Source organism: Podarcis raffonei, chromosome 14 (genome assembly GCF_027172205.1).
Source record: "Podarcis raffonei isolate rPodRaf1 chromosome 14, rPodRaf1.pri, whole genome shotgun sequence".
NCBI classification, from domain to species: Eukaryota; Metazoa; Chordata; class Lepidosauria; order Squamata; family Lacertidae; genus Podarcis; species Podarcis raffonei.
In genome coordinates this window covers 52,709,824-52,737,278 of record NC_070615.1, presented here as the reverse complement: position 1 = coordinate 52,737,278, position 27,455 = coordinate 52,709,824, and the positions used below count along the sequence as shown (strand labels likewise).

At 55.3% G+C, this 27,455-nt stretch overlaps 1 protein-coding gene across 1 annotated transcript; it reads left to right on the top strand.

Annotated features, from left to right (window-relative positions):
• Nucleotides 1–357: 357 nt before the first annotated feature.
• Nucleotides 358–26,914, top strand: GLIS2 (GLIS family zinc finger 2). The gene is made up of 7 exons (XM_053364524.1): nucleotides 358–882; nucleotides 21,506–21,747; nucleotides 21,883–22,064; nucleotides 23,663–23,839; nucleotides 23,940–24,073; nucleotides 24,877–24,995; nucleotides 26,105–26,914. Exons 2-7 carry the CDS (start codon nucleotides 21,579–21,581, stop codon nucleotides 26,872–26,874), a joined length of 1,551 nt encoding a protein of 516 aa, XP_053220499.1. The 5' UTR covers nucleotides 358–882; nucleotides 21,506–21,578; the 3' UTR covers nucleotides 26,875–26,914.
• Nucleotides 26,915–27,455: the final 541 nt, after the last annotated feature.

Below are 27,455 nucleotides of genomic sequence, written 5' to 3'. Positions count from 1 at the left end.
GCATCCCACTGCGGCCGCGATCCCATCTCGGAAGCTCCTCAGGCCGCCGGCGCCTTTGAAGCCTCTCTTCCCTCCTGCTCGCCTCCGGCGCTGCGAGCCGCTCTTCCTCCGGGCCGGGAGGACCCAGGCGTCCTGCGAGAGCCCCTCCCCCCCCAGCTAGAAACGCAGCTGCGCATCCCTGCGCTCTCAAGCGGGGATTTGAGGAGGGGGCGGGCTGCAGAGAGAAGTGGCTCCACCCGCGCCCTGTATTGCATGGTGGGGGGCGCTTGGATTCCTGGGGAGGGGGGAGGGACTGCGTCTCCCTCTCTGCTCTGCCCCCTCCCCCTCGGCGGGGAAGTGGGCGGAGCCGGGAGGGGGCGGGCATGCGCCCAGTCCCTCTCCGCCCCCTCCGCGCGGTGAGAGGGAGGGAGGGAGGGGCGCCTCCTCTCCAGCCTTCGCAATGGAGACGTTGTCGGAGGCCGCCCCGAGCGGGTCCCTCTCCGCAGCCGCGCGCTCGTAAATCACGCGCGCCGGGAAGGGAAACACCCTCCGCGCGCCTGGCCTGCCCCCTCCCTGCGCGCAAGCAGGCGCCCCCCTCGCTCCGCAGCCTCCGCCTCGCCCCCCGGCGCCGCCTCCCTCCCCTTCCCCGCCTCCCCAGGCGCAGATGTGGCGCTGCCGCGGCCCGCCCCGTCGGTGCCGGTGGGGGTGGCCGAGGCAGACGCCGGGCAGATCGCCTCCCGGAGGAGGAGGAGGAGGTCGCTGCTCCCGCCGGTGAGATCCCGCGCAGGGGAGCCGGGCGCGGACAAGACCAGGCCGGGGACCCCCAACCCGACCTGCGCCCGCCGCGCAGAGCCGCCGAGGGCGCGCACAAAGCCGCCTCCAGACGCCCCCGGCCCGGCCGAGGTAAGAAGGCGGCGAGCGGGTGGGGAGGGGGAGGCAGAATCCGGTCCCTGCGGAGGGTTTGGCAGCTGAGGGCCCCCACCACCCCGTGACCCTTCCGAAGACGGGGCGACGGGGGTCCCTGGCGCTGGCAAAGGGACGGGGCGGGGGAGAGATGCGCGCCCGGCGGAGCGCTTGCTTCTCCCTTGGCGCTATTGTCCTTCTCGGCCACCCCCCCCCGGTGTATTTGATCCGCAACCGAGAGAGCTGCAGGGCGGCGGCGGCGTCCTCTGTCTTTTGCTCCCCCACCCTACATCCTCCGCCCTCCCCCGACGTCGCTGGGGGTCTCTGCACCATCCGGCGGGGGTGGGAGGAAGATATGCGAGGAATGCCAAGCGAGCTGGCGGGGGCACCTTCCTGCGCGGAGCGAACAGGCACCGAGCCCAGGGAGGGAGGGAGGGAAGCGGGGGGGGGGAAGAGCTGCCTCGCGTGAACCTGCCCTTCGACCCCCCCTCCAGTCAAATATTAAAGGGAGGCAGAGTTAAGGAAGGAGGACCTGCGGAAAGAGAGCAGAGCCGGATGGCAAAGCCACCAGGGGGCCTCTGAGGATGTGCAGAGCGCGCTCCTCCGTCGGCAGAGACCTGGGGCAGGACTAGCAGGCAAGAGGATGCCTTGGACAGGTAGTGCCCCGCCAGCACCTCTTTGTTTAGACAGCAGCCAGCGCCTCTGAGCTGCCAGGATGAGGCCCCCAGCTGGCAGGCTGTCGTGGAGATTCCTGCATTGCAGGGGGGGGGGTGGACCAGGCGACTCTGGGGGCCCTTCCAAGCCTCTTTTGTCAAGGGATGGTGCAGTCTGGTGGCTGCAGTGGGGCTTTGGGCCTGTGTCTCGCCTGGCAGGGCTCTGGGCAGGAGGCCCTGAAAGAAAAGCTTCACCGGTGGGACTCCCACCACAAGGTCAGGCAGGTCTGGATCTGGGGCAGACTTGAGACAGGGCCCTGGGGACTCACTCCCCATGTTTCTCCCCCCACATCACAGGGGCTCTCCAGAAGCATAACAAAGACGGGTCAGCGGCTTGGCATGCAGAAGGTCTCTGGCTCCCTCCCCACTGGCACCCCAGACAGGCTTGGAAATGACCCTTCCCAGGGAGCCCGCTGCTGCCAGTCAGAGCCTGCATGACTGAGGTTGATGCGCTGTTCTGATTGCTTGCCATGGAGGCCACGTTTGTCTGGGGCGGCGCACAAAGTGGCTCTGTAGTGTGGAACCCCCTGCTCTGACCTTGCTGACAGTAAGGAGCACAGAGGAGTTGGGGCCTTCTCCCCGGATCATGCCCCTCCCTGCCTGGTCTTGGAGGCGCTTCGCTCCTTGCTCAGCAGGAAAGGGGTCTTTCTGGACCTTGCAAGATCTCGGTGCACGTTTGGTTTTGAAGTCCTGCTTGACGGAACTGCAGTTTTGTATAGATTTTTTTTAAAATGGGGGTACACTTCAAAAAATGGCAAAGGGCACTTGGGAGTCCCAGCCCCCCCAAACAACCTTTGGGCACAGCCTGGCAGACAAATAGCCTGGGTTAAGAATGATGCCACTGCCCAGGTTGGCAGCCAGGGGGCGCTGTGGCCTCAGAGGTGCCCTCCGTGTCTAGAGGGCTTATCTCAAGCTGGGGATCTGCCCTCCTGCTTGACCTCCCCACTGGGATGGGGGGGCACTTCTCCTGTTGGCAGGTCCCTCTCCTCTGCCCTCCTTCGCCTGAGCAGCAGCACAGCAGAAAGTGATGCTCCAGAGAGGGCTCCCTTTGCCTAGCCTAATAGTTGGGTCTATTTTCCTTCCGGCCTCCTTGTCTTCATCTCTCTCAGATCCAGGCCAAGAGTTTCATACTCCCGTCCCCAGAAGGAACCCCCTTCCCCTTCCTCTCCATCATCGCTGTCAGTTTGTTGCTTGTGGAGTCTGGCTCTTGGGATGTGAATATTAGGTTTCCCCTCTGGAAACCTCGGATTTTGCTTTGAACTTTGAACTCCACACTGTTTCGATTCAGCCCACCTTCCCCTGAACTGGCTCTGCCCACTCGTCTACGCTGCCTGCATGCTGCTGGGCCAGTCCCATCCTTGCTGAAGGCCAAAACTGGCCAGAGTCGGCCACAAGGCAGAGCGGAGCCAGGAGGTGGGCATGTGAAGAAGGCGGCCATGTGCTGGCATGCGCTGGGCTGGCCAGAGGGGAGATGGGGAGAAGAAGAGGAGGAGGAGGGTCCCAGCTGGCCATTATTGGGGCTGGAGTGGTCCATTTAGTTTCAGCTTGCCACCCTGGGCAATATAATAAATGAGTTAAATTTGTAAAAACGCTGAAAACATTTTTGTTTAGACAAGGCCCCCCCCCCGAATGTGGATGTGTTTTTAGTTTATTCCTGGTTTTAATGTTCTGAATGTTCTAATTGTTTTTCCCCTGACAATCTTATTGTTCTGTTCTTTTCGTAAACTCCTTTGAAATTTTTATTTTTTTAACAATCAAGCGGTATATACATTTTCTTAAATAAAATAAATATCATCCCTCGCGAACGTTTCGAAAGAGGAAGAGGTGCTGTTTAAAGCTAGCGGCAGTCACCGCATCCCACTGCGGCCAGCCCTGGAAGCGAGTGAAGCCAGGGCACAGATCCATTTCCCCAGCGATCCCAAGCCCCAGCCTTATTGCACCTGGAGGCTGAGAAATCCTGGCCTTCTGGGTTCTCTTCTCAGCCAGAGCTCATACTCCTAGATGCCTCGATCACCTTGCGACCGACTTTTCCCTCCCTAAACACAAGAGCTGCTCCCTGTGGCTTTGGCCTCAGAGGTCGTCTCTGGGCCTTTCCTGTGGCTCTTCCTGGCCCCCGTTCAGGGACCCCCAGCGGACATGTGCTCCCTCATCCAAACATGGCTGCACCAACGGGCTGTCCTGTGTTATGGGCAGCACCTACCCAGATGCTGGGAAACTGGAGCTGAGCTCTCCTGGGGGTCTCCCCCAGCGGGTGGGTGTGGGTGCGGTGGCCATAGAGCACCATTTGCGTCCGATAGGCGATGTGTCCTGTTTGCATTTGTGCCAAAGGGCTGGCATTTCTGTGCAAGAGGGGGATTTCATGAGCAGGGACTTCCCAAGCTGTGGCACTGGGTCTTTTTGAGCATTAGAATTCTCTGGGTGTGCGTATTAAATTTTAAAGAGCATGCTTGTAGTCCTCATGGCGTAGAAAGACTTGCAAATGTAGAAACTGTATCTGAAGAAGTGTGAATGTGCACGAAAGCTTATACCCAGAAAAAACTTAGTTGGTCTCTAAGGTGCTACTGGACAATTTTTTAAATTTATTTCAAATGTAGAAACAGTTGCTTGCAGACTAGAAAAGAACCATGGAGGCAGAGGCAGGACTTGCGCGTCCAGTTGCTAAAGACCGTGGCACACACAGGCGCCTGGCTAGGCGAGTGGGCAGATTTGGATCGCAGTCCCTGCAGTCTTTCCCCGTCTGGAGAAATGCGTTGCCCTCTCTAGGCTGGCAGGTGCCCTGGGAGGGAGAAGACCTTGCTTAGCCACCAAGGCCTAAGGAGAACCTGGCTGCACCCAAAGGGGACCCACCTGGAGAGCTCAGTCAGTTGAGCATGTGCCTCTTCAGTCTTGGGATCCTGGGTTTGAGCCCCACGTTGGGTGAAAGATTCCTGCATTGCAGGGGGTTGGACTAGATGACCCCTGGGGGTCCCTTGCAACGCTACAAGTCTCTGATTCTCATAGCGGTCAACTGACTGTGGAGACAGAGTCCAGCCATCCTGGCTGGTAGCCCTCAGTAGCCCTTTCCCCATCCAGGAATCTGCCCAGTCCTCTTTCAAAGCCACCCAAGTTGGGGTCCTGTGGGAAGAGAGTTCCACCGTTTCACTCTGTGCTGCGTGAAAAAGTCCTCCTTCCTCTTTGCCTGTGCTGAGCCTCTCAGCCTGGCATGACCCCCAAGTGACTCTGCATGTTGTTTCCCTCCTGCCTTTGCTCCAAGGAGCAGGAAAGGCAGCACAGAGGGTCTCTTCCCCCTCCGCTCCATTTTATCCTCACAGCAGCTCTTGAGGAAGCTCAGGCTGAGAGTTGGTGACTGGCCAGACCTTTGCGCTTGGTGACCAAGTGGAGATTTGAACCCAGGACACTCTGCTCTGAACCAACAGCCTCCACCACTCACCCAGCGCTATATTTGCCTCTGCTCTTCCTACCCGAGGTGGCCTTTGGCTCCTGATGGGGAAGGAGAGCCAAAGGGTGCCCTTGGGGAAGACGGTGGAAAAGGAGGAAGCAGGTGCCCTTTAATGGGGGGTCCAAACCCTCCAGCAAAGGGCACCTGCTGCATCCTGCTTCATGGCAACGCCCCCCCCCACCCTTGTTGGAATATGCCCTGGGTCCCTGGCTCCTGTCTTTGAGCTCTGGCACAAATGGATACCCTGTGCTTCCGCAGGGATCCCCAGAGAGATATTCCCAGGGCGGCTGGGCTCCCTGGACCCCCTTCCTCTCCCCTTCCCCATCTTCTTCCTCCTCCTGTTTCTGTAGCCATCCCTTTATGCAGACCAATCCTTCCTGCTGGCAGTTTCTCCCGGCGCACCAGGGCAAAAGTTCCCTCCTTGTCCCCATGACTGTGGCCCCTTGACCTCCTCCTCCTCCGCCACCCCCTCTCCCTCCCTCCCTCTCTCCCCCCCAATTCCTGGCTGGCTTTGCATCACAGCTGCGGCTCTGCAGACAGCCTGGGGCCTGGCAGCCTCGCCTTGGCAGCTGCCCAGGTGGAATGCTCGGGATACCACTGGCTCCTTCTCAGCACGTCTTGCATCCTTCTCTCTCTCTCTCTCTCTCTCTCTCTCTCTCTGGCTGTGTGCTGAGGTGGCAGAGGCGGCTGCTGCTTGGCTAAAGCAGAGGATGATCAGGGCAGAGGTGCCAGGGCAGGTGCCCGGGCAAGGCAGGTAGGAGCAGCAGCCTCCAAGATGACCTGAGCAGAGCCGGCCTCCAGCCATCATCCTAGGCTGCTCTTTGAAGCCCAGGATGCAGCAGCCCACCCCACGTCCCCAACATCTGTCCGACACCAATGTCTCCTTGGGAACAGCTGGGCTGCCTTGTGGGCGTCGCCCTCTTCCTTTCTCTTTGTGAACTTTGGCTCCTCTCCCAAGGGCCCCAGCTGCAGGGGGAGAGAGAGGCCGGGAGGCCAAGGAGGATCTGCTTTCAGCCAGGCAAAAGTTCCTTGTCACTCACAATGCTCCCCCCTCCTCGGCCCTGGGGAGCAGCCCAGCCTCTGGGTCAGGAGAGAGGAGGGTCCAGCTTGGTTTGGAGCCCTGCTTGGCCTGTCAGGGATAAAAATCATAATAATTGTATTACATATATGCCGCCCATCTGAATGGGATGCCCCAGCCACTCTGGGAGGTTTCCAACAAAATATTAAAATACAGTAATGCATTAGACATTAAAAGACTTCCTTAGAAAAAGCTCCCTTCAGATGTCTTCTAAAAGTGGTCTAGTTTATCTTCTTGACATCTGGTGTGACCTTCATAACCCGCCTTTTAGGACAGCCCCTTGCAAGGGGGATTCCCCAAAAACCTTCCCAGAGGTTGGATGGCTACCTGTCCTGGGTGCTTTAGCTGAGATTTCAGCATTGCAGGGGGTTGGACTGGATGACCCCTGGGGGTCCCTCCTGACTCTCCAGTTTTTGATCTTATGCAAAGTCCTTAAATGTGACCACAAGGGAGTTGCAAGCGTCTTGGCCAAAACCACAGGTTGCAGGGCTGGGGGACACGACTCCTTCTGGCCCTTAGCTTGGCCTGGATGAGAGCTGTGCTGGGAGAGGCTGTCATTTCTGGCACACCCCCCCCCCCAGCTGCACAGTCATCAAGGCTGGAGTCCAGTGTTAGAAATTAGCCAGGCACATCTTGCTCCTAATGGTGCTGATCTTTAAAGCCCTAAATGGCCTCGGTCCTGTATACCTGAAGGAGCGTCTCCACCCCCATCGTTCAGCCCGGACACTGAGGTCCAGCGCTGAGGGCCTTCTGGCGGTTCCCTCCCTGCGAGAAGTGAGGTTACAGGGAACCAGGCAGGGGGCCTTCTCGGTGGTGGCACCCTCCCTTCAGATGTCAAGGAAAGTAAAAACGATTTTACTTTTAAAAGACAACTGAAGGCGGCCCTATTTAGGGAAGTTTTTAATGTCTGACGCTGTATTGTTTTTAATATTCGGTTGGAAGACGCCCAGAGTGGCTGGGGAAACCCAGCCAGATGGGCAGGATATTATTATTATTATTATTATTATTATTATTATTATTATTATTATTATTAGGGTCCAATTGCAACTACTTAGAGTGGTACTTAGGTTGGCAACCACAGTTTAAAAACCTCTGCTTTAGTCCATAGTTAATATTTTTTTCCATTTCCACAGTGTGTGTTTCTCCTTCTTGCACGCTGAGACAAGCGTGTTGTTCTAAGAGCAAGCTACAGTCAAGCAACGTAGCTGGAATCAGAGAATCGTGAAATTGCAGTGTTGGAAGGGACCCCGAGGGTCATCCAGTCCAACCCCCCTGGTTGTGGCAACCACAACTTAGCTTTAAGGGGCCGTTTGGCACCTAGCACTGATGGAGGTCTCTTGAGCTGCAGAGATGTGTGGTGCTGCTTGTTTGTCCCTTGTCCCTGCGAGGGGCACACAGCCTCAAGGGTGTGTGTTGGTGCCAGGAGAACAGCACCTGTCTGGTCAGCCGCAGCAGGTGGCAAGGGGCCAGCTGGGGTCAGCATGCCAGGCCAGGGAGGGGGAGGCAGCGTGGCCAAGCAGCTGCCTTGAGAGTCTGTGGATGAAGGGTAGAGGGTGGGAAGCCTCAGGGAGGGGCAGAGCCCAAATGGACCGGGGCAAGATCCAAGAGGCATAGCCTGGCCAGGACAGAGCGGAGGAGGAGGAATAGGCGGCACTTTGAAGAACTGGCTGCAAAGAGACACGGGATATAAATAGAGTCCACCTCCAGCCCATCATGCGCAGCCTGGGCCTCGCTGGCTCTCCAGAATCTGCAACCACCTACAGAATCCCAAATAACAGCAGATGCTACGAACCAGAATTCCTTTTGCCCAAAGGGATGAGAGAATCAGTCAACAACTTGCGAAAGACTTTGTTGAAACTGATTTGTTTTACTGTGATCCGTAGTTGTTTGCAGCGCTGCTTGTTGTTTCGTATACGGCTGCAAATTTGTATGAGTTTAATACGGATAATAGTTGGCTCTGTTTTGTTTTGTATCTTGTTATCATGTTATGTAGTTTGTGTTTTTATGTTGCAAAGCACCTTGCAATCTTCAGATGAAGGGCAGGATATGATTTTTAATAAATAACAATAACCACCTCTATTTATGGTATAGTTCTCCTGGGTTTTGGGCAGGGCCTCTTCCCGGTGCTTCCTAGAAATGCCATTGGCTCTTGGCCCTGGGACCTTTGCATGCAAACAGGTGCTCAGCAGCTGACCCCAACCCTTCCCACGTACGTTCCTGGCTTCAGACTCAAGAAAGTTGCCTTCAGTCCCCTGGAGATCCCATTATACCTGGGGTCAGAAGATGGATTTCCTCTGCCAGCTTCTCTGATCCATGTTAAAGGCCAAGGTCCAGGTCCTGCTGGGTCTTGCAGGATAGTAGTAGTAGTAGTAGTAATAATAATAATAATAATTTATTATTTATTATTTATAACCCACCTATCTGGCGGGGCTTCCCCAGCCACTCTGGGCGGCTTCCAACAAAGATTAAAAATACATTAAAATGTCACACATTAAAAACTTCCCTGAACAGCCTTCTAATGTCTTCTAAAAGTCTGGTAGTTGTTTTTCTCTTTGACATCTGACAAGAGGGCGTTCCACAGGGCGGGCACTACTACCGAAAGGCCCTCTGCCTGGTTCCCTGTAACTTGGCTTCTCGCAGGGAGGGAAATGCCAGAAGGCCCTCGGAGCTGGACCTCAGTGTCTGGGCAGAACGATGGGGGTGGAGATGCTCCTTCAGGTCTACTAGTAGCCTGTTCTGCTTGGGTCTGGTCTGTCCACACCAAGGCCCCGTCTTCCGGTCTGGAATTAAGGAGGCAGGTGCAGAGGGGCCTCTGGGGATGGAGAGGAAGGCCAGTCCTTTGCTCTTCCCTGTTGTGAGAAGACATTCAAACATTCGAAGTCAGAAGAGCCTGGCTGCTGCTGGATCAAGCTCTGGGGACCCAGCTGAACCAGTGTCCTCTTCTCTGGGAGGCCAACAAGCAGGTTAGAAACTCAGATATATAAGCTAGGCCCCAAATGGCTCCTTAAACCAGGGTCACACTCACCAAAATAGAATGCCTAGTTGCCATTTTGGGGCCAGGCTGCCCGATGCTCATATTTTTCAATACAACTTTTGGTTCCTGAAATTTGTTCTGAATGTGCACATAAAATACCATGGATAGAATTCCACAGGGCGTTCTGCTGGTGTGTGAAAACGGTCAAGATCCAGGGATCCCCAGACATGCTGCTCCAGATGGGGGAGACGTCAGGCACCAACCTGCCGCCTGGGCATCTTCACTCGATTGCAAGAAGCCGATAGCCAGGTGCAAAATGTGCCTGGCGAATTTCGAACGCTGGCAACGAGACACCGCAAAGGGAAGCCCCCCAAGCGGGGTCTGGGCCTCAGAGCCCCTTCCCCTCCTGCAGATTCCAGCAAATGCGATTCAGAAGCCTTGCTGCCAGGGTTCGAAATTTGCCAGGCACCAGAGGTGCATTTTGCACCTGGCTATCAGCCACCTGCGACCAAGAGAAGATGCCCAGATGCCTGACGTCTCCACCATCTGGAGGTGCCTGCCTGAGGATCCTCGGATCGGGACTGTTTTTACTCATCAACAGCACATTTTATCTGCATGATCAGAACAAATTTCGGGAACCGAGCCATTTGGTCCCCAAATGGCACCTAGACATTCCGTTTTGGCGACCGTAACCCTGGTTTAAGGAGCCATTTGGTGCCCAGCTTATGCATCTGAGTTTCTGACACTGCTTGCTGCCTCCAGCTGCAGAGAGAGCCATTGTGGCTCGTTGTGTTACTCTCCCCGGAGCCGAGAAGCAATCAGGATGGCAGAGCAATCTCTCTCCCCTGCTCCTCGCTTGCAGCTCCCAGCAAATAGCATTCGGAAGCTGACTTTTTGCTCTGCTGGGCAAAGGTGGCCGCCCATCTGCCATGAAGGAAGCTGATAGGGATGGCTGAACTTACAGCCTGGCCTCACGCCGCGTGTGTCACATGTCGGTGCCCCAGGGAGATGCTACCCCAAAGAAGACCAGCTGATGGGAGGGCCAGAAAGTGTCTTCTTCTCGGAATGGGCACCAGTAATAATAATAATAGTAATAATAATTTATACCCCACCCATCTGGCTGGGTTTCCCCAACCACTCTGGGCGGCTTCCAACAAAATATTAAAATACAGTAGTCTGTTAAACATTAAAAACTTCCCTAAACTGGACTGCCTTCAAATGTCTTCTAGAAGTCAGATAGTTGTTTATTTCCTTGACATCTGATGGGAGGGCGTTCCACAGGGCGGGCGCCACCACCGAGAAGACCCTCTGCCTGGTTCCCTGTAACCTCACTTCTCTCAGGGAGGGAACCACCAGAAGGCCCTCGGAGTTGGAACTCAGTGTCTGGGCTGAACGATGGGGGTGGAGACATTCCTTCAGGAGTACTGGGCCAAGGCCATTTAGGGCTTTGAAGGTCAGCAGGAACACTTTGAATTGTGCTCAGAAACATACTGAGAGCCGATGTAGGTCTCTCAGGACCGGTGTTATGTAGTCTCAGCTGGAGGTCAGGCACCAGGTCTGAGAACCACGAGGCCCAGAGAGCACCCAGGAGGTTGCTCTTCCTAGTGTGTGTGTGGGGGGGAGGGAAGCTCCTCTGCCTGCTCGCTTGAAAGAGATTCGCACTCGCCACAGGCGAGGGAGAAAGAAAGGATTGTGTTCTTTGGCGGAGCAGAAGCTCCTGGCAGCTCCCTGACCACATCCAGCTCTTGCCTGGCTGCGAGTGATATGAGTCAGGACAGGATGGAAGTGGCTTGAAGGGGGGGGGGATGGAGAGAAGGGTGTGTTGGGTCTGTTCATCAGGCACATTTCCTGTTCCAGTCTGGGGGGGGGGCTGCAGGAGGAGGGGCAGCCCTGAGCCTCAAAGCTTCCCGTCCAGAGCCCCCAGCTGTCTCCCAGGCAGGCCCTGACCCAGCAACCCAATCCCTGGAGCAATGGGGGGGGGGAGGCCCAGAGGAGCCCGTGTCTGGCAGGCTGTGGGTCCTTCTGGGTCAAGGAGACCATTCCAGCCTCTGTCTGGAGAAGGAGGAGGAGCTGCCGGCCAGCACTGGAGGGGCGTCGTCACACAAGCTGCAGAGATGGAGGCAGCCTCCCATTTTTTCGCAGGCCAGGAACCTCTCCTTCTCCTCCTCCTCCCCACGCCTTTGGCCCCAGGGTGGGGGCTGCCTGCACGCCCCCCCCTGGAAGTCGAGAGAGGTGGCCCTCACCCTTCCAGTTCCTCTGGATTCCAGGCTGGGAGGTTTGTTCCCAGGAATGTTGTGCTGGGGGCCAGTTTGGTTTGGCAGCCTCTGCTTCCAAGAGCGGCTTTGCCTCCAAAGCGCCCCACCCCAGCTGGCTCCCTGGAGCAGCTCAGGAATCCACTGGCTTGGGGGGGGGCTGGGAGACTCGGGGCTTGCTTCGCACCTCAGTGGCAGCTGCACCCTGGCTCATTCCTGAGACTCTCTGCAAGGCTCTGCCAGGGTGGGGCAGACGCCCCCCTCCGCCCAGCTCCTGCCTGGCCCCAGAATCAGAGGCAGATGTGGGTCCCTCTTCCAAACCTGTCTACATTTCTTTGCTGGCCTGAACCCTCCTTCTCTGTCCTCCCCCTTGCAATGGAGGAATGATCCGGTAAGGGCACCTCTGAGAGCCTCTGGGGCTGCCAGCTTTCCTTCCCCAGCAAACAGCTTTGTGGAAATGGGGGCCATTCGCAGACCCCCTGGTGACCTGACAGCTGTGGGAGTCTCTCCCCCTCGCTCGGCTCTTCTGGGGAGGGGGAAGTGAGGGGAGGCCCACTAAGGGCTAGATCCCCAGCTGAACTTTGTTCCCCTCCTGTGTGGGGCACAGGCCACAATCCCTTTGAATTGTGGTGGGGGGAGATATTGGGGAGTAAGTGGAGGGGGCTGGGTGGGCCTGGCTGTCAAGGAGGAACTGGCTCCCGAGCAAAGGAGTGAGCGCAGGGACAGGCCCAGGAGGCTGTCTGAGCAAAGCCTCCTGGAGGGGCTTCTGCTATAATAAATAATAATAATAATAATAATAATAATAATAATAATAATAATACATTACTTATACCCCGCCCATCTGGCTGGGTTTTCCCAGCCACTCTGGGCAGTTTCAACATAATATTCAACATAATATTAAAATGCAATAATCTATTAAACATTAAAAGCTTCCCTAAAGAGGGCTGCCTTCAGATGTCTTCTAAAAGTCAGATAGTTGTTGATTTCCTTGACATCTGATGGGAGGGCATTTCACAGGGCGGGCGCCACCACCAAGAAGGCCCTCTGGCTGGTTCCCTGCAACTTGGCTTCTCACAGGGAGGGAACCGCCAGAAGGCCCTTGGCGCTGGACCTCAGTGTCCAGGCTGAACGATGGGGGTGGAGATGCTCCTTCAGGTATACTGGGCTGAGGCCGTTTAGGGCTTTAAAGGTCAACACCAACACTTTGAATTGTGCTCGGAAACGTACTGGGAGCCAGTGTAGGTCTTTCAAGACCAATGTTATGTGGTCTCAGTGGCTGCTCCCAGTCCCCAGTCTAGCTGCCGCATTCTGGATTAGTTGTAGTTCCTGCTGTCGGGTGTAGTGGGGTTTGTGGTGGGGAAGGGCAGGGCTAGGCAAGGGGAGTGTGGTGTAGTGGTTGGAGTGTCGGACTAGGACTTGGGAGAGACTAGCGTTTGAATCTTCCCACTCAGTCATGAAGCTCACCGGGTGTGACCTTGTGGGGGGGGCAGTCACTGCCTCTCTCAGACTAACTTGCCTCCCAGGGGCTTTTGTGGGGATCAGGTGAGGAGGGGAATATTTGAACTCCTGGATAGCTCAGCTGGTTAAAACATGGTGCTCATGAGGCCAAGATTGTAGGTTTTCTGAATCCTTGAATGTTAGTGTTAGAAGGAACCCCAGGGGCCATCTAGTCCAACCCCCTGTGATGCAGGGAACTCAACAGTCCGTCTCCCATCCAGTCTGAAACCATACCTGCCCCTGCTTAGCTTTGCAAAGGTGCTGCCAGTTTTATTGCTGCTATGTCCCTGCATTGCAGCAGGTTGGACTAGATGACCCTTGGGGGTCCCTTCGGACAATTCTTTGATTGTATCCTTGGAGGTGGGCTATAAGTGCAATAATATATAAATCAATGGCTAAGCGGCCTCTTTCAGCAAAGGTGGCTGCTTCTCCCAGCGCCTGAGAAGGGATGGAGGCTCAGCAGAGGCCAAGGGACAGGGCCAACGTGGCATCATCCATTTCACTGCATCTCCTCCGAGTAGGACCTGGTGGGAGACAGACCCAGGTGTGGGAGAATTAGGTGGCTGGTGGGATGCCTCTACATCTGCTTTGCTGCTTTATGTAACAAGGGAAACTGAGAGGAATTGTTTTCACTCCGGCTTGTTTTTTCTGGCCCGATCTGCCCTGGGGCGTTTTCGAGAGAGAGGCTGAGGAGGAGAAATGTCCCCCTATCAAATAAATAACTCTGGCCGAAGGAGAGGGTCCCAGAGGCTTCCTGTGGCCAGCGGAGCTCTGACCTCTCTTTGGAGGAGAGGAGAGGCTCCAATTCTCCGCTGGGGGGGGGGAGGCAAGGAGCCAGACAGGGTCCTCCTTGCCCTCGGGACCCCTCCTTATTTCAGGCACAGCCTTGCTGCCCCCCAGCCTGCTTCCAGGAGGGGTCAGCGAGGGGCACCCTGGGGGGGTGTCTTCCTATAGGGCCTGCAGCCGCCTGGGCCTCTGCCAAGGACAGCCTGCAGGATCCTGCCTCCCTCCCTTGGCTGCATGCAATTAAGCAGGGAAGTGGAGCAGCCTTTGGGCAGGGAGGGGCCCCCCTCTCCTTGCTGCAGCAGCAGCTCCCCCCCCCCTTCTTCCGCCCTCGCCTCCTTTCTAATGGATTCCTGTTGCAGCTGTGGGACCCCTCCAGCTGACACATGGTGGGGAGGGAGAGGAAAGGCCTCTTCCGGCTGGGAGGGGCGCCACCACGCTTGGCCCCAGCCAGCCAGAGCTGCCTCCTGCCAGCTGCGCCTTCCAGGCAGAGTCCCCCGCAGGCCCCTCTCTCGGGTGGGGAGCAGGGGGGGAGGGGCCCTCCTGGGACGACATCCACACCTCCCCTTGCGCTGCTCTGACAGTCGGGGAGAATGCTGGGAACTGTAGTTTGCTAAGGGGACCGATCGCATGGAGATACAGTTTACACCACCACCCCTTTAGTTCCCAGCACTCTTCCTTACTGACAAAGTGGTGTAGTACTGCTTTAAGCCTTCAGACTAGAATAATAGAATCAAGTTGGAAGGTCCCCCCAAGGTCATCCAGTCCAGCCCCCTCCAATGCAGGAATCTCAGCTAAAGCATCCATGACAGGTGGCCATGCCACCTCTGCTTAGAAACCTCCAAGGAAGGAGAGTCCACCATCTCCTAAGGGCAGGCATAGGCAAACTCGGCCTTCCAGATGTTTTGAGGCTACAATTCCCATCATCCCTGACCACTGGTCCTGTTAGCTAGGGATGATGGGAGTTGTAGTCCCAAAACATCTGGAGGGCTGAGTTTGCCTAAGGGAGTCTGCTTCCCTGCTCTCGCTTTTCAGAAACTTCTTCCTGATGCTTAGTCGGAACCTTGTCCCTTGCCACTTGAAGCCACTGGTTTGAGTCCTACCCTCCGGAGCAGAAGAAAACAAGCTTGCTCCATCTTCGGATATTTGAAAGTGGCTCTCCTGTCTCCTCTTTTCTTTAGCCCGGAATTTTAGGCGGATTTAGGGGAGCATGACTTAGGTGCAGAGCCTCCGGTGTGCTGTAGGGGATGCCACAACTGTGGTTTAGAATGGAACATGAGCAGAGGAGAGCACCTAATTTTGGCGTTGTGTAAGGTGCTGCTGACCTTTGAGACCCCAAGGTCCCCTACGGCTGTGGATGTGAGCAAAGTCTAGCTGCCTGGCTTTGCAGCCTTCCTCTGCTGTCCCGGACGAGCCCCACCACAAGAAGCTGGAGAGCCCCCCCGCCCTGGGCTCTCTTGGTTGGTATCCCCCGCCTTTTGGCCCCAAGCCCTGGTTGGGGGCTGAGGGCACCAGGCCCCTCCTGTTTTTATATCAAATCATGAATTTGCCTCTGGCTTCCTCCTTCGACACAGTCCTCCTCAAGGACACAAACGCCGTGGGAAAGGAGTAAAGTTGTATTATAAAGCAGCATGAGACAAGAAATTTAAAACGTAAGACCAGTACAGGGAAAACCCAGGGAAAATAGTGTTTGTTTTTTGAATTCATTTTTATTTGATTTTACAAATATAAATTTATAAATACATATCCGTGTATAGAGAATTCTCTGAATCTCGAGACTCCATGGGTTCTATTGTCAACATCTTCAGCTGCATATTATTGCATACTGTATATTTTATATCCATCCATATTATCCATAATGTTTGTTACATTACAAGTGAAATTAAAATCCTGCTAATGTTTTCATCTGCTTACAGTGGTCTCCTAAGTAAATTATAAACTTCTCCCATTCTTTTTTTAAAGTTTTTGTCCTCTTGGCTCCTGAAATGGGGAAACTAGTTTTGCTACGTTTTATTTATTTATTTCATAAAGTTTACATAAAACAATAAAGTTGTGGGGTTTTTTTAAAAAACAAAATACTTCGAAATCTACTAAATCAGATTAAAATTCACACTAGCATTTCTAAACACCTGGGCTTATCTAAACAAAGTTTTTAGCTGGTGCTGAAAACGGTACAGCATATCAATCAGCAGGGAGTTCCAAAGTTCAGGTACCTCCACACCAAGTGAAGGAGTTGTTACAATTGTGAAACTGGCACGTGGCACCTGTAGCCAATTCAGCCAATCAAAACAGTCTAGTGGCCATCTATGGGTTAAGGTGATCTTGCAGGGTAAACTGGTCCCAAGCTGTAAGTGCTTTATATACTTGAACCTGGCCTATATTGACCTGGCAGCTCCTGGGCCCTGGCGGAGTGAGCCCAGAGGGAGGGTCCCTGCCCCAAGACGCTTCCCATCTGCAGAACCCCATGGAGGGCATGGGGAGGGCAACTTGCACTCCTTCAGTTCAGCTGGGTTGGTGGCAGCTGGCAGAAGGGCTCAGCCTCAGAGCAAGGGTCCATCTCCTCCCTGGGAGATTTTGACGCAGAGGTGGGATGGCCATCTGTCATGGATGCTTTAGCTGAAATTCCCGCATTGCAGGGGGTGGACTAGATGACTCTTGGAGAACCCTTCCAGCTACCATTCTAGGATTCTCTCATGTCAGAAGGTGATGACCTCTCCTTCCTTGGTGGTTTGTAAAATGAGGCTGCATTTTAAATTGCATTTTAACCTGTACAGTGGTACCTCGGGTTACCTGTACAGTGGTACCTTCGTTCCGGAGGTCCGTTCTTTTTTATTATTATTATTAATATTTATTAAGGTTTTGGAAGATTACAAAATTGAAAAAAAAGAAAAGAGAAGAAGTGCAAAAACACAGAAAAATAAAAACAATTAAGACAAAAAACAACAACAAATCAATCCTTCCATAACTTATCTTTCATTTGCTTGTTTCCTTGACCTCCTCACACCTCCCTTTTTTGTATTCTAGTTCAGTTAGCTATTTCAGCAAATCCTTTCCCTCTTTGTTTTTATCCTCCGGAGGTCCGTTCTTAACCTGAAGCACCACTTTAGCTAATGGAGCCTCCTGCTGCTGCTGCGCCGCCGGAGCACGATTTCTGTTCTCATCCTGAAGCAAAATTCTTAACCTGAAGCACTATTTCTGGGTTAGTGGAGTATGTAACCCAAGGTACCACTGTATTTTAAATTGTGTCCCCCACCCCATTATGTGTTTACTGTGATTTTATTGGTGTTAGCTGCCCTGAGCCTGGGGAGGGCGGGGTATAAATAAAATATATTATTATTATTATTATTATTATTATTATTATTATTATTAAGCAGAGGTTGGATGCCCACCTGTCAGGGACCCTTGAGGTGAGATTCCTTCACAGCAGGGAGTTCATAGAATCATATAATAGTGGAGTTTGACTAAATGACCCTCTGGGGTCCTTTCCATCACAATTCTAAGATTCTGTGCCATTTTGAAGTGTGGTGTCTTGGGAGGGGGGGAGTTATTCTGTTGCTTTAATTTTGATTATGTCTTTTGTGGTTTTATATTTTGATTTTGTTTTGTGAACCGCTCTGAAACACCCAGGGAATAGGGCGGTATATAATAATAATAATAATAATAATAATAATAATAATAATAATAATAATAATAACGTCTCAGCCCAGAAGTGTGCCGACTCCGCCGCCGACGGCGCTTTTGTTTCGAGGGTGGACAGTCGGGGGGGGGGGGCAGGATGCGCTTTCATGCAGCCGCCTCGGACCTCCCAGCGCGCGGGTGGGCAGCCCCCGCATACCGAGGCCGTCGGGGCCCCTCTGCCTCGCAGGCGTCGGCCCGACGGGGGCTCCTGCCTGGGCCTGCCCCCCCCCCGTGCTCCGGCTCCGCGGGAGGCGCTGCCGCATTCCTGCGCGTCTGAGCCGCTGCCGCCTGCCGTGGCCCGGTGCCAACCAGGCAGGGAGGGCAGGAGGCGGGGGGGGGCGAGGGAGCAGGTGCCACCTGGAGCTTGCCGGAGAGGGGAAGGCTCCGGCTCCCGGCCCCACCACTCCCAGCGACCCTCCGGTGGCCGCTTTGGCCTTCTTGCGCTGGCTGCCCGCGCGCCCCGTCGCGTCCTGCGCCTCCATTCATGCGCTCTTGGCAGCGGCAGTAGCCGGGCGTTCCCGGGCTGCCTGGGAAGGCAGGCGGGGCCGGAGCCGAAGGAAAACAGACCGAGCCGCAGCCCTGCCCAGCCCGTCGCAGGGCACTTGGCAGCCGGGCCAGCGAGCCTGGCGGGAGTCCCCGTCGAGGCAGAGGCAGCTCGGGGTCACGCAGGGCGTGGGGACCCCGCGGCCCGGTGCCTCCGGGAGGGAAAAGACGAGGCAGGCGGGAGGCCCTGAGCATACGCAGAGTGCCTTGACCCAACTCCCCGCGAGGTGGGGCTTCTGGACGGGGCGGGGGCCTGGACGTGGGCTCAGTTTGTTCCCGGAGCTGCGAGGAAGATGCGTCGCGCCGGGTCTTGAGCAAACAGCCCGAGCTGAGGCTTCCCTCTCCTCCGGTTGTGCCGTCGGGCAAGGAACGGGCGGGGCGGGGCCCGACAAATCCTGGAGGGCGGCTTCCTTCTTGCTGCCGCCTGCTACTTCCCTCCCTTTCCCCTCTGGGTGGATGTCCCCAAACAGCGCCTCCCTCTCTCCAAGTTGCTGGAGAAGGCAGGAGGGCTGGTGACTTCTGTGGAATTGGGGTCCCGGTGCCTACGGAGGGCAGGGGAACTGGCAGGCAGACGCCCCCCACCCTTGACTGCCAGGACTCATAAACAAATCCCACCCCGAAGCCCCCCTTTCCACCCATGTACTCGGAGATTCTGCTCCTGGGACCTTCAGAGCAGCCTCCATCCTCGCTAAAAGAGGAGGCAGCAGCAACGGAAAGTGAGGTGCGCTGCCCCCCATCAGCATCCCAGATGGGTTTTGGCCTGTGTCCCCAGTGAGGAAGGTCTCCTGGACAAGTGTCAGTAGAAGCATCTGGACTAAGCCAGGGATGGAGGCACGTGTGGACCTCCCGGGTTTGGACTCCCAGGGAGTCAGATGGTGATGAAGATGATGGTTGTTGGTGTCTAACAACATCCGGGCCTTAGGCAGCCCCCTCCCCTTCAGAGCAAGGAGAGCCAACGTCACCCCCACTCCCAGGTGTGGGGCGCAATCTCTGGCCCTTGGCAGAGCTGATGGGAGCTGCCGCCCAAGCACACCTGGAGAGCCAGCACAGGTGAAGGACAAGGGGAGAACCTGCAAGAGGGATGAGGCCAGTGGCCAATGGGTGCCTCAATGGGAGACCCACAAGCAGGAACCGGCACAGATTTAGGGGGTGCAAGAAGGAGGGAGAGCACCCTAACCCCACAGAGCATTTACCTGAGCACCATGTTGAAGGCAACTCCGTTATTTCTAACTCAGATTATTTGCCCTTGATTAATTGATAAATGGCATGAATGTGATTTTGTGGAACTGGGGTGTTTATTGGAGCCTCAATTGAATGGAAATAACTTGCCTTTATGAAGCAGTAGTCTTCCACCAGGGCTACTGGGGCACATTCCTCTCAATAAGAAGGTCAAGCATTTTTTATAAAAAAGACCCCCCCAATTTCTACACTCTTTTCTGCCCCACATACAATTTACACTCCCATGAATTTACAGAGGGGGTATTTCTGTCAATATCCTCTGCACCACCCAGCCCAAAAGCATAACTGCGGCTACAGAGGTGAAGGTCTTTTGAGGGGCAGGGAACCACATAAAAATTGGGCTGTAAAATGTGTTTCCCAATTTTTCAATCCCCCCCAATTTTCCAGAAAATAATTGATTTCCCCCCCCAGGAGGAGATAGTGGCACTCTGCACATGTGTAATGATACACTTTCCCAAATAAGTGCTATACAAGTCCTACTGTGATGAAAACGGCGAGGTTAAAAATTGCCGCAGTCCCAAATGACACATTGCCAGTCACCCATGAGAGCAGCATTTCTTACTTAATTTGAAACCTGTGGTTCTAATTGAAATGGATATTGATGGCAAGAGATGGCAAGTGTGAGTGGATAAAGTGTTACAGGGAAATTAGATGGGAGAGAAAGACCCCCCCCCCCAGCCTTGCCTCACCAGCAAACAATTTGCCTGGCTGGTTACCAGTGGGGGTGGGCTCTGGCTGTGTCTGCTGAAAGTCCCAGGCAGGATCTGGAGCGAGAGGTGAGCAGCTGGCAGGAGGTCTCCAGACCCGAAGGAGGCACCCATCACATCTCCCGGTGCCCGCATGGGGCAGAAACACTCCGGCTGTGCCAAGGTCTTTGTGCAGACATTTTTTAAAGACCTGGGAGGGAAGGAAGAAGCGAAGTTTGGGGCCCAGAGCAAGATAAGGGAGGCAGCCTCCCTTGTGACTCTTTGATCTGCCAGCCTCGAGGGGAGGGCAGAGCGACTTTGTTCTCTGCTGCTGGTGGGGAGCCCTCTGATCAATGCCCTCTGCCAGCCTTTGCTGGAGCAGCTACTGCCCCCTGCTGGCCAGTTCTGGGGAGCCACAAACCCACATTGTTGTTGTTTAGTCGTTTAGTCGTGTCCGACTCTTCGTGACCCCCTGGACCAGAGCACGCCAGGCACTTCTGTCCTCCACTGCCTCCCGCAGTTTGGTCAGATTCATGTTTGTAGCTTCGAGAACACTGTCCCACCATCTTGTCCTCTGTCATCCCCTTCTCCTTGGGCCCTCCATCTTTCCCAACATCAGGGTCTTTTCCAGGGAGTCTTTTCTTCTCATGAGGTGGCCAAAGTATTGGAGTCTCAGCTTCAGGATCTGTCCTTCCAGTGAGCACTCAGGGCTGATTTCCTTCAGAATGGACAGGTTTGATCTTCTCGCAGTCCATGGGACTCTCAAGAGTCTCCTCCAGCACCATAATTCAAAAGCATCAATTCTTCGGCAATCAGCCTTCTTTATGGTCCAGCTCTCACTTCCATACATCACTACTGGGAAAACCATGGCTTTTACTATACGGACCTTTGTTGGCAAGGTGATGTCTCTGCTTTTTAAGATGCTGTCTAGGTTTGTCATTGCTTTTCTCCCACATAATGGGCTTTAAAAACCTCCACTGAGAGTCTAATTGGCATATTTCCTTTCCTGATGCCCAGCGGGAACGTCCTGTAGTGCAACTGCTGGCGCAGGGTGGGGCTGGGGCCTGATCCAGATTGGTGCAACTGCTCCAGCCTCTATCTCTCTCTCTTTTTAAAAATATTTTTATTAGGAATTTAAATACAACATATTAGCTTACAACATAGCATCAGTTTTCCCCCCACCCCACCCCCATAAAACAACGCCCCCCAGACTTCCCTCAGTTCCAATCTCTGGTTTATCTATAGATGCTATTCTCTGCATGTTACAAAACGGTATAAATCCTTAATTTATCTGACTAGTTATTATCAATAAAGAGTTTGTGAGTGTTTATTCAAAGTTCACTTTGTTGCTTCTTTAAATACTTTGTAAAAGGTTCTCATTCATCTTTAAAGTCAGTTATCCTTGTCCCGTAATTTGTGTGTCAATTTTGCCAGTTCTGCATAGTCCATCAGTTTCTCTTGCCATAGTTCTTTGGTCGGGGTTTCCTCAGTCTTCCATCCTTGTGCTATTAAGACTCTCGCTGCCATTGTTGCAGACATGAAGATATTCTTCAACTTCCTTGGCAGGTCTTTCCCTACAATCCCTAAGAGAAATGCTTCAGGTTTCTTAGCAAATGTTAGATGGAACATTTTCTTCAATTCATTGTATATCATTTCCCAATTTTTAAAAATTTCATTACAATCCCACCACATATGGTAAAATGTCCCCTCCTTTTCCTTACCCCCCCCTCCGATATACCAGGTTGAGGAGCCCCTCAAAGCATCCTCCTCCCCCCTCCCCAATTGACAAGTGGCCCCCTCCCTGGCCACTCGCCATGCATTCCCTCGACGAGCCGCTGGACCTCAAGCTAAGCATCTCCAAGCTCCAGGCGGCACAAGCCAAGAGCGACCAGACCCTGGGCGGCTCCAGGCCCCGATCCTTCCGCCAGGACTTCCGGATCCGGGAGGACAGCAGCCCCGACTCGCCTCATTCCCCACTCGACGGTGAGTGGCCGAGGGGTGGGCTGGGTGGGTGGGGGGCAGATGCGAAGGGAGGCTCTGCTGGAGTCGTGGAACTGGGGCGGGGCAGGGGAGATGTAGGTTGGAGCTTCTTCATTGCATCTCTCCCCTCCTTTGCAGGCCTCCAGTCGCACCCCAAATGCCACGACAAGAGGGACACCCGCTTCTCCTCCACCCCCACCATCGACCTGAGCCTCTCTCCTCCTCCTCCTCCCGGCTTGGACTCCCCCGGCGGGGGCCGCGCCTCGCTCTCCCCCGACAGGCAGAGCGGCGGGGAGTTGGTGAGCTCCTCCGCCCTGCGGGTGAGTTGCTGGGGGCAGAGGAGGTTGCTGTGCCCCAGGGTCCTGCGCAAGGGATAGTTAGCCTTGGTGAAGACTTGACGTTTTCATCCCCAAAAGTTTTTGATTTGAGTTTCCGTTGAAATGAGGCTGTATTTTAATCTTGTTTTTAAGTTGTATGTCAATCAATCTGTTTTTATATTGGGTGTTAGCTGCCCTGAGCCTGGTCTAGGCTGGGGAGGGCAGGGTATAAATAAATAAAAATTATTATTATTATTATTATTATTATTATTATTATTATTATTATTATTATTATTATTATTATATATTTATTTATTATTACGTGGGTGGCAGCCGAGTGGCAAAAATGCTCTGGCACCTTCCCTGGCAGCAACCCAGTGAGGCTGCTGAATGGGAGACAAGGCAACTCTCAAGGACCAGCCCACTGAGAGGAAGGCAGACTCTGGCTGAGCTTGGAGGGCAGGGGGTTGGGCTAGATGACCCATGGGGTCCCCTCCAACTCTGCAGTTCTATGGGTCTCCTGCAGGGCTGGGTGGGCATCCTCTCAAGTGGCAGATGGGGGAATAGATGGGGAGGGGGAGCCTCCTGCCTTGCCCACCTTTGCCATTCCTCGCCAAAATAGGAACCTGCAACCTGTCACATAAAGTAATAGTTGTTATATTTAAATATTTATATGCCACCCATCTGACTGGGTTTCCCCAGCCACTCTGGGCAGCTTCCAACCAATTAAAACATCAAGCACAGTAAAACATCAAACATTAAAAACTGCCCTAAACAGGGCTGCCTTCAGAAGTCTTCTAAAATTCAGATAGTTGTTTATTTCCTTGACATCTGATGGGAGGGCAGTCATCACCACCGAGAAGGCCCTCTGCCTGGTTCCCAGTAACCTCACTTCTCTCAGGGAGGGAACTACCAGAAGGCCCTCAGAGCTGGACCCCAGTGTCCGGGCAGAATGATGGGGGAGGAGTTGCTCCTTCAGTAGGGCTCCTTCAGATATACTGGACCGAGGCCATTTAGGGCTTTCAAGGTCAGCACCAATACTTTGAATTGTGCTCAGAAACGTACTAGGAGCCAATGTAGGTCTTTAAAGGACCAACATTCTATGGTCTTCGCAGCCTCTCCCAGTCACCAGTCTAGCTGCTGCATTCTGGATTAGTTGTAGTTTCCGAGTCACCTTCAAAGGTAGCCCCATGGAGAGCGCATTGTAGTAGTCCAAGCGGGAGATAACCAGAGCATGCACCACTCTGGTGAGACAGTCTGTGGGCAGGTAGGGTCTCATCCTGCATACCAAATGGAGCTGGTAGACAGCTGCCCTGGACACGTAATTGACCTGCACATCCATGGACAGCTGTGAGTCCAAAATGACTCCCAGGCTGCACCCCTGGTCCTTCAGGGGCACAGTTATCCAATTCAGGACCAGGGAGTCCTCCATACCTGCCCGCCCCCTGTCCCCCAAACAGTACTTCTGTCTTGTCAAGATTCCTCCTCAATCCATTGACTGCCATCCCAGCATTCCCAGGCTTTGTGAGCCAGACCATCAAGCCCTCTGCATTGCCAGAAAAATGCAGGGGACCTTTCTGTTTCTTTCTCATCCCCCCCAGGACCTTCAGTCCCTGCGCTACATCGATGGCCTCCGGAGCTCCTTCCAGTTCTTCCTGCCCCTCAACTCGGGGGGTGCCTTGCACCTGCCTGCCTCAGCCTTCCTGGGGGCCCCCAAAGAGAAGCGCCTCTCCCCAGAGATGCCCCTGCAGAAGCAGCTGGTGTGCCGGTGGTCAAAGGTGAGCCGTGCCTTTGGGGTGGGGGCCCCTCTCCCTCCAGGGCCCTGCTGGTCTCTGCTGAGGCTGAAGCCCCTCCCTCCTCTGCTTCTTCCTTCTCCAGTGCAACCAGCCCTTTGACCTGCTGCAAGACCTCGTGGACCACGTCAACGACTTCCACGTGAAGCCGGAGAAGGACGCCGGCTACTGCTGCCACTGGGAGGGCTGCGCTCGCCACGGAAGGGGCTTCAATGCCAGGTAAGCCAACTGCTCACTGCCCAGGCATCTGGGGAATGGGAGAGACCCCTGACCCTCCCTCAAGGGGCCTGCAGGCTTCCCAGGGACCATGCGCAGCAGGCGGAGGAGCGAGAGGAGAGCAGCATCTCCCGTAGAGCTGTGCTGAGCAGACATCCAGGCAGCTTCTGGCACTGCTGGCCGTGGGTGCGAGCTGCAGGGTGACAACGCCTCGGATGGGCACCACGTTGGCTACCCGTGGCTCAGAAGAGGAGGGGCAGCAAAATGCCTTGTGTTTGAGCTCCCCAAATTCGCTTGGCTTGCGCAGAGCACAAGGCTCCCCTTTGAGACTTTGGGAGAACTTGCAAGTCAGGCTGCCCATTTTGGTTGGCATGGGCCTGGGGGTGGAAAGCCCTTTATTAGCCCTGTGGTTCTTGGAGGGTGGATCCCCAGGGCCAGGCTGCTGCCAGCGGTGCCCCTTCCCTCCAGGACAGCCTTTGGGAATGTTCCAAAGAAAGGAGGAAGCTGCCTTGGTTTGGGGCCTCCTGCTTAGAGGACGCTCTCTCTCTCTTCCCCCCTGGCAGCCCCCTGGCTGTGGGGAGGGAGACGGAGCCTCGGGAGTGGACAAGCAGGGGGTGGGGAGCCTGGGACCCCCTCCCCGTCTTGTTTGGCTCTGGACTTGCCCCAGCAGTCTGCAGTGCCAACAGTTGGGGTGACCATGGCAGCCGCAGATTCTTTGCCCCTGTTGAAAGCACTCTGGGAAGAAGTCTCCGCTCTCCTCCTCCTCCCCCCCCCCATCTTGACGGGCTCCTTCCTTCCCTCCCCAGGTACAAGATGCTGATCCACATCCGCACGCACACCAATGAAAAGCCCCACCGCTGCCCCACCTGCAACAAGAGCTTCTCTCGGCTGGAAAACCTGAAGATCCACAACCGCTCCCACACAGGTGAGTCTTGGGGCCAGGGAGGTGGGCGCACTTTTGCAAGCCCCTCGGGCAGAGTCCAGGTGTCCCTTCTGAGCAGAGCAGCTGCCTTGCAGGGGACAGACGGACGACAAAGCTTTCCAGGAAGATTGGGCAAGTTCACGGAGGAGGAGAGGGCTATGGAAGACTACTAGCTGCAGCAGCTATGCTTCTGAATATCAGTTGCTGGAAACCGCAGGAGGGGAGAGTTGCTCTCGTGCTCCAATCCTGATTGCTGGCTTCCCACAGGCACCTGGGTGGCCGCTGGGAGAAAAGCCCTACTCTCATGTTCCTCTAGAATCCTAGAAGTGAGGCATGGGGCGGGACCCCCATCTAGCCCAACCTCCTGCAATGCAGAATTACGTTCCTAAAGCTCTGACTTCCAAGTCTCCCTGCCCACTTTCCTTGGGGGAATCTGAGATGCTGGTGGCTGTCAACTAGAGCCTGCGTTCTATAGTTTGGAGTGTGCCACAGTTTGGAGCAAAGATTTCCAGACTTTTAATGTTGGTGACACGCTTTGTAGACGTGCATCATTTCGCGGCGCAGCAATTCAGTTTTAGTCAAACCTTGGTTCTCGAACGGCTCCGTTTTCGAACATTTCAGCTCCCGAACGCCAAAAACCTGGAAGTAAATGCTCCGGTTTTCGGATTTTTTTGGAACCCAAACAGTTGACTACAAGAAGCTCTTGCAACCAATCAGAAGTCGCGTCTCGGAAGTCAAACGGGCTTCTGGAACAGATTACGTTTGACATCTGAGATTTGACTGTACAGTACTAGCAAATCAGAGGTTAAACTAACCCCTTTCCAGCCCCGGGAGGAGTGTGAGGAGCGTTAGTGTGACACAGCTACACACTGCAGCCAACACACTAACCTGTCACGACACACAGTTTGGAAAGCTCCAGTTTAGAGTGCCTTCTGGGCCAGCTCTTTGTGTTCTATTGAAGGATGAAGGGGGCACAAAACGGTGGCGTCGCCAGGCTCCATCCTGGCACCTTCACTTGTTCTCAAGAGACCGACAGCAGGTGCAAATTTCGATTGCTGGATTCAAGGAAGCCTCTCCCTTGATATCTCACGTGTCCCTTCCTCCCCCCGCAGGCGAGAAGCCCTACATCTGCCCCTACGAAGGCTGCAGCAAGCGCTACTCCAACTCGAGCGACCGCTTCAAGCACACCCGCACGCACTACGTGGACAAGCCCTACTACTGCAAGATGCCCGGCTGCCACAAGCGCTACACAGACCCCAGCTCCCTGCGCAAGCACATCAAGGCGCACGGCCACTTCATCTCGCACGAGCAGCAGGAGCTGCTGCAGCTGCAGCCGGCCCCCAAGCCCTCCCTGGCGGCCCCCGCGGACGTGCCTTACCTCAACGGGGCGCAGATCATCATCCCCAACCCCGCCGCCCTCTTCGGCAGCCACGGCCTGCCCCTCCCGCTGGCCCCCGCCCCACTGGACCTCAGCGCCCTGGCCTGCGGGGGGCTGGCCGGCCTCCACAGCCCTGTCCTGGGGCCCCTCAACCTGGCCAAGAACCCCCTCCTCGCCTCGCCCTTCGCTGCCAGCAGCCTGGGGCTGCCCGTCGTCTCCTTGCTGGCGGGGGCCGCCTCCGCCAAGGCCCTGCCCGAGAGGAGCGCGGCCCGGCCCAGCAAAGGCGGCGGGGGCGGGCAGGGGCCGCCACAGAGCTGCAAGGAAGCCAGCGGGAGGACTGAGAGGGGCCGGGGGGGCGCAGAGGGCCTCTCGCTGCTGCCTGCGGGGGGCGCCCTAGACCTCTCCACCGGCATGAACTCGGCGGGCAGCTCAGACGGCCTGCCCCCCGGTTGGGTGGTGATCCCCACAGGCTCCGTGTTGCTGAAGCAGGCCGTGGTGAACTGAAGGGGGGTTGCGACCCACACCATGGACGGGGGTGGGAATCTGGGACGGCCGTGGCCAGCGGAGGACCCCAGGCAGCTCTGGAAGAGCTTCTGGCCTGCGCCGAAAGGTGCCCCCCTCTCTTCCCCCACCCACCCACCAGACACACACACACCCCATCTCTCCCCCCCACCCCGCTATGGCTGCTGGGGCTGGCCAATTCCCTCGGCTTCCTGGACACCCACGACGGAGGAGCCTGGCTCTCCTGAACAAAGCAATAAGCAGCATTTCCCTGAGCAGCAGCCATGACCCCCCTTCTGCCCCCCAGCTACCTCCACACAGGCACCGCGGGGTTGGTCTAGAGGACCCTTTGGGGTCCCTGCAGTGGGTCCAGGGCTTTCACCCTCTCTGCATACAGAAAAGGAGGGCGCTGGCTCTTTCTCTCTCCATCTCACGCCCAGAGCGCCTCTTAGCGCCCCCGACATGCCGGCTTCTCTGCTGCCACCCCCTCCACACCCCTGGTCTACTGGCCTCCCCTCTGTGCCTGTTGGCTCGGGGGTCTTCCGCTTCCAGCACTTGGCTGCTGTTCAGGGAAGGAGAGCCCC